At 53.0% G+C, this 6,777-nt stretch overlaps 1 protein-coding gene across 1 annotated transcript in view; it reads left to right on the top strand.

Moving 5' to 3' along the window:
• Positions 1–2,839: 2,839 nt before the first annotated feature.
• Positions 2,840–6,777, top strand: part of TCF7 (transcription factor 7) — a 127,989-nt gene continuing 124,051 nt past the window's right edge. Inside the window, exons 1-3 of the mRNA XM_043988411.1 lie at positions 2,840–3,361; positions 3,724–3,790; positions 4,428–4,642. Coding sequence (XP_043844346.1) covers positions 3,155–3,361; positions 3,724–3,790; positions 4,428–4,642 — 489 coding nt within the window. The 5' untranslated portion in view covers positions 2,840–3,154. The remainder of the gene's footprint in view (positions 3,362–3,723; positions 3,791–4,427; positions 4,643–6,777) is intronic.

Raw genomic sequence — 6,777 nt, 5'->3', positions numbered from 1 at the left:
CCATTTCCCCTTAGCACATCTGGTCAGCACCTCTGGCTCCGGGGAACTGAACCTGAAAGGGAGGGGTTCTGGATTAGTGCCTAGGGACCAAACCTTTCTCCGGCCTCTTTGATCTGAGGCCAGAACAAAAGGAGAGGGGTGCCCTGGGGCTGGGGGAGGGAGGCGTTGGCCCTTTCCGGTTTTGACTAGTGTTTCTAACTGTGAAACAGAGTCAAGCCACTTGATTGGATTCCGAGACTGGATATTCCCTTCCCCTGCCAAACCATGCAGGGGTCTGTCTACATCGGAAACAAAATGTGTATTTAAAATACAAAGATTGAGCTTTTATGGAGACAGATTCGAGGAGTTTTTCTAACAGGAGTAGTAGAAGATGGAAATGTATGAGTGTAGATATAGACACAAAGAGTACAAAGCGTAGACGCTCCACCCAACTGAATAAAGCATAAATAAACAATACATAAAAAAATAATAGAAGTATGAGCCTGAAGAGCTGGAGGGCATTTTAGGGATCAGCCAGTTTACCTCCCTCATTTTTTGGTGGTTATTCTTTGTTTCACAGGTTGCCAGGACTACAGAATTTGTCACCTGGTGGTCACCCTACTGATCTGAAGCCTCCCCATACTTTGCTAGGTTGGGCTTCGAACCAACTTCTTTCACAGAACTAGTCGGTCACTAGGATCATAATCGGAGCCTTTGAAGTGCAATAGAATCACTTCCATAACATGAGGCATGAGAAATCTGGAAACAGGTCCGAGGAAGGGAAGAGACTGTCACCACACGTGGCGATTATCCCACACACCACAGTTTACAGATTACACACGCAACATCACAGAGTGGTACGTACTTCAAGTATAATCCCCATTTTAAAGAAGTGACGGAGGCTCAGAGAGAACCGGACCTGAGGCATTAGCTTTCAGCACACCACTAATCCTCCCACTGGTCCCACCTGGACACATCCTCTCTCCCAGGCCCCTTACACACCCATATACCCATCCCCTTGGTTGCCTATCTGGGAAGAACAAATGGGTACCAGAGCCGCAGGAAGTCGCCTCTAGGGATACTTTTCTCGGGATTCTGATGTTTATTTTTACTTTTGACGAAATGTATGGGGAGGAGGAAGCATCTTCCTAATTCCCCTTTTCTCCCTCTTACTCCTTCGCTCGATTTGAGCCCTGGCTGCCAAGCGGAGGCACCCGGCGGGGGAAAGATGCTCATATCTAGGAGGCTTTCATTCTTTCCTCTCTAACGTTCGGCTCCGCGACGCATGTCTGTGTCCGGTCCTAGGCTGGGGAAGGTCCAGGGTCACTGCCCGGGCGTGGATCACCCGGAGCTCGGGGAAGGCTGAGGGGAGCAAACCCAGCCCCTAAACCCACGCCCCAGCGTTGGCGGGTTTCTTTAAATAGAAACCTATACTTTGCTCCTCAGTCGCCCCGGGCGAAGGAAGCCGGGACTAAGCTTTTATGAAGGTTTAAATGCAAATGGACGGATGAGTGACGGCACGGCAGCCAACATCAAAGGCTCCCCGGAGTCTCCGCATTAATGAGCCTCTTTGTTTCCCCGGGCGAGATTACAACAGGTTTCCCTCTCTCAGTCAGGGTTTTATCTCTGTTCTGGCGGGCGCTAAATCTCCGGGCCAGCTTTTCCCCCAGCAAACTCTGTGTAGCAGCTCCCACGAGCCCAGGCCCTAGGCACCTACACCGGGACACACACACACACACACACACACACACACACACACACACACAGATACTGTCCCAGAGCGCTAGAGTTGAGTGGCCTTGGAGCCGCCCCCTCCAGCAGTGCTGGGGCAACAGGCAGCCCAACAAGTACTGCCTAGCGTTCTCTGAACACTCTCGCCCCCGCCAGCGCCCTGAGAACCCGGTTATGGAAGCCTCTGTATGTACCCTTACGGGCACCGGCCGTGCGGGGGACCTGGGGGGGAAAAAGGTACCAACAATGTGTTTATTCCCACGTTCTGGGGGCGGGGAGCAGCTGGGAGACTCGAACACCTTCTGCTGGCCCGAGAGATGGAGCGCAGCGGACACTGGGCGGAGGCTGGGCGGGACGGGACGACTGGACCGAAGTCCCCAGTGGATTTCTAGAGAAGTCCAGCGATGTCGGGAGCCCGAGTCTTAAACCGTTAGAAGCTGGTGCAGTCCCTGCCCTTGCCCCCGCCCCCGTCCCCGCGCCGAGCTGGGACTACCAGGGGCCCTTGTCTCCACCGGATCACTCGCATGCTAAAGACCTTTCCGCAGCCCCCTGGCTCTACACACACACACACACACACACACACACACACACACACACACCGTGCACATGACCCCCACGCACAGGGGCTGCGTGAAAGTGTTTGTATCTGACACGCTGGCATTCATACACATAGAGACAGAGAAGCCTTCATGCAGCCTTTCACGAAGTCACTACCTTCCCTCCCCCCCACCTTCTTTCCAGTCCCTATCAAGGCACAGTCTCCCCCCTCATCCTCTTCCATCCTCCCAACCTGCTGACCCTGGGAGTGGGGAAAACTCTCTCAGAATCTGTGGGAGGAGAAGGGGGTACTCAAATAGGGCTGAGCTTGCCTCCTACGACGGTCGCCCTTCCCTCCCCAGCACATCTCCCCACACACCCCCTCCCGGTCTCTCTGCAACCTCCCCAAGCAGACACTCTGGAAGCACTGGCCCTTTAAGGCTACTCCTCCCTTCCACCTTCTTTGAGTTAGTGTCCGGGCCCCTAGCCCCGCCCCTTCCCCTCGCGCCCCGCCCCGCCTCTGTCAATCATTGGCGGCGCCTTTGATGTCTGGAGCTCTGAGCTCTCCAGGAGCTCCGGCAGCACTCCGAGCCTCCCGCGCCTCCAGCTGCTACCGCACCTCCAGCCTCTAGTCTGTCCGACTCTCCCGTTTGCTTCCTCACAGAGCCCCCCACTTCTAGCCCTTACCCTCCCCCAGCCCCCGGGGAGCCGAGCGCCGGCGCGGGCTGGACACCGGTCCACCCAGCCCTCCCCGGCAGAGGCGCGGAGAAAGGACCCTCCCCACTCCCCCCCCCCCCCCGCAGGCCCCGAGGGTGCCCCAGAAGTTATCCGCGGGCAGATCGGAGTGGAAAAGTGAACGAGAGCTGAGAGAAAGCGGGCGCGAGAGCCCCGCGGCCCCAGCCGGATCATGCCCCAGCTGGGCGGAGGCGGCGGCGGCGGCGGCGGCAGCGGGGACGACCTGGGCGCCACAGACGAGATGCTAGCCTTCAAGGATGAGGGCGAGCAGGAGGAGAAGATGCCGCAGGGCGGCTTCCCCGAGCGCGATCTGGCCGACCTCAAGTCCTCGCTGGTCAACGAGTCCGAAGGCGCGGCCAGCGGCCCGGGCCAGACGGAGGTGAGAGGGGCTGCCGAGGCTGGGGCTGCGGGGAGCCGGGGGCCGCGGGGAGGCTGCGGAGAGTGCAGCCCGCGCCTCCGGCGCAGCCTGGGGCGCTCCCTTCTTACTCCTGAGGCTTTTCCCCGCTTCTGCCCCCTCGTCCCTGTCTCTGGCTGCCCCGGAGCGTTAGCCCTCCTCGGCCCCTCTCCCTCCCCCGCGCGCTCCTATATATTGGTGGTTGCTGTCTTTCTGTCTCACATATATGGATCCATTTCTTTTTCTCGGCTATTCCCCTCTCTCTCCTTTCTCCCTGTATCTGTTTCTTTTCCTCTGTCTTTTTCTCTCGGTGACTGTCCCTCTCCGTCTCTGCCCCCTCCTCTCAGGCGCTCCGGAGAGCTCAGAATTCCCAGAGGCTGTACCAGGACAAACTCCCAGATGCCTTGGAAGAAGGTGAGTGTGGGGACCTTTCGGGCCCACCCACTGACTTGTAACTTACTGCCACCATCAGCAGCAACAACAGCCCTTCAGGGCCCCTAGGAGGGGGCGGGGACCTCGGGAGGGATGTAGGAGAGCAGTGCCTCCTTCCCCCCAAATCAAAGTAGAGAGTTGTCAGAGAGGCTTAGATGGGGGACTGTTGGGGGCGGGCTTTCAGGCCTCGGGGCACCCCCCTCTCAACCGAGTCATTTCCTGTCCACTGTCCTTTCTTAAGAATAAACAGATCCACTCCCCCCCAAACCTTCACCCCAGGTGTCTGAAACACTGAGGTGCCTCTCGGGGGGAAAAAGTTGGGGACACAGTATCTGGCCAGGGAGGGAATTGGGGATGGGCGATTGCTTGGGGATCCAAGGCTGCGGAGTTAGGTGATTTTTTTCAGGGTCCCCAAGACAGACACCTTATCCCCGGCGGAGCCCCCCCCCTTCCATGCTTCTGTTTCCACTGACTCCACACACACACAAGCAACCCACATGGCCACTTCTTTTTAATTTTTTGTTGTTGTCTTAAGAAGAGGCAGAAAGATCCCCTTCTTTCCCCCTCCCCCTGAACACTTCCAGAGGGGCAGTGTGTCTTATAGCCTCTGGTTTCTCAGGCCTCAAGGCCCAGGACAGCAGCGGCGTCGGGATGTACAAAGAGTCTGTGTATTCGGGCTACAATCTGCTGGTGCACTATCCGGCCAACGGAGTGAGTGCAGGAGCTGGAGCCGGAGCCGGAGCCGGAGTTGGAGCCGGAGCCGGAGCTGGAGCCGGGACAGGAGCAGGAGCCGGGACTGGAGCTGGAGCCGTCTCTGGGGCTGGTCAGCCGCTGGTAAGTCTCTTCTCTGAGTTTATCTCCTCTCCTCACCCTGCCTAGCACTTCGGGGCTCTTTGGCTCTGTGTGACAGGTGGAGAACACTTGCTCACGGAAGGGGGGAAAAACTTCTAGGAAAGAAGGGTCCCAGGCCCAAACCTGGCTAGGAACCTGATGCACTTCCAGGTGTCCCAACTTCCTGTGGGCCCATGGAGACAAGGGGCAGAAGAGAAAATGAGACCCCCAACCAAATCTTTCTTCTCTTCTCCACCCCCCCCCCCCATTTATACAATTTTCCATTCAGGCGACTTCTGGCTTTGTCCAGTGCCTTCTTATTTTACAAAGCATCTCCCACCTGCACAGAGGCACACAGGCCCTATTTCTAGTGAGACTACTGTTGCTAAACAAGTCAGAGAACTAACTTTACCTCCGTTCCAAAGTCAGGATCTATCTAACTCTTTGAAGATTTGAACAGAGCTGAGGGGTTGTGCCAAACAAGGTGATTAAAAATCCCGCTTAAAGAATTCTTTCCTAGCCCCACTCAGCAGGACCAGAATTAAAACTGGGAGTTACTTCTATCATTTCTGAAACTAAAAAGGCTTTATAAATTACAATTTATAGGCTTTGAGGAACTTTGCATTCTGGGAAACTTGGCTTTCCAATGGGTTGCTTTTGATAAATTTGGAGAGTTGGGAGCTGGAGGAAGGTGGGAGCAGTTCCTGCAATGTCTGTGCAGGCTTACAGTGGAAATCTTTGATTTGAGTACAGCTTCAGAGATGTGCAAAACAGCAGGGTAAGAGCAAGAGTCTGCCAGGAGCCCAGCTATTATGGCAGAAGGCCTCTGCCAAGAACACACCCTTTTCCCTCAGTGTTAGGGCACCCAGGCTAGGCCAGCTGGCTGTTCTGTTTTGGGACACTTGGGAAATAGACCATATATGCCCAGCCAGTAAGGTATGTGTGTGTGTGTGTGTGTGTGTGTGTGTGTGTGTGTGTGTGTTTCTGTGTCTGTTTGTGAGGGACCCTTTGGAGAAATTTCATTCTTCCTGTCTTCTATTATTGTTCGTTATTTGGTACCTGGACTTTTTTAAGGACAGGTTATTTGTGAAAAAGTGACACAAACCCCTTCCCATTCTCCAAGCCTTATGTAGTATCAAGGAATTGAAATCTGTATGTGTGGGTCTCTTGTGCTGGGATAAATTGGGCAAATCTATTTGATGCTTTTAAGGTCTTCAGGGTGCCCTGAAGGGGAAGACTTCCATTGTAAAGCTGGGTGGGCTCTGCTACTTACTACACTTTTGACTTCGGAAAAGTCACTTGGGTCTCAATTTTGCAAAAGGAGGGGGCTGGTCTAGAAGATTGTCTCTAATGTGTCTTCCGGCTTTTCACCTTATGAACTCATGTATGTATTTAAGAGTTCATTTTGATATAACATATATTGTATGTAAATTGAATTTTCACAAATTGATTCCTGTTTATAAATGCACCAAGGTAGCTTATTATTTAAAGGAATTTAGCAGAGCGTTCTTTAATAACTAAGAATCTTCAGAAAGATCCTTAGATTATTTCCTAATTTTTCCTTTTTTGGACATTTAAATCACCATAGACCTTGTTTTCTTAAAGTGGGTGTATGCCCAATTGTCACATAGTACAATAAAATCTCATTAATTCAGACTCCACTAATTTGAATTAGTCATCATTCAGAAGAGCTTGGTGTGACTTTCACCCTTCTCTACCCTAGATAGTGCATTATCTTCAGAGAGAAATGCCAGTCAACAAGCATTTATTTTTAAATAGGCAAAAAATTATCTTTGCTCTCAAGTATCTCACAGTCTGATGGGGGAAAAGATATGCAAAGAACTATGTACAAACAAGACATATACAATGCAGGATAAATTGAAGATCATCACAGGGAAGAGGCACTAGCATCAAGAGGGATTGAGAGATGGGAAAAAGACTTTTTGTAAAAGGCGAAATGTTAGCTGGGACTTGAAGAAAGCCAGGGAGGCTACAAGACAGAGTTGAGGAGGGAGAGAATTGTAGGCATGGAGGACAGCCAGTGAAAGTGCCCAGAACTAGGAAATGTAGTGTCTTGTGTGAGAAGCAGCAAAGAAGCCAGTGTTATTGGATTGCAGAGTGGAAGGAAGAAGGTATAC

This window comes from Dromiciops gliroides, chromosome 2 (assembly GCF_019393635.1).
Source record: "Dromiciops gliroides isolate mDroGli1 chromosome 2, mDroGli1.pri, whole genome shotgun sequence".
NCBI lineage: Eukaryota > Metazoa > Chordata > Mammalia > Microbiotheria > Microbiotheriidae > Dromiciops > Dromiciops gliroides.
The sequence above is the reverse complement of the archived record's forward strand: the minus strand, read 5'-3'. Positions and strand labels throughout refer to the sequence as shown.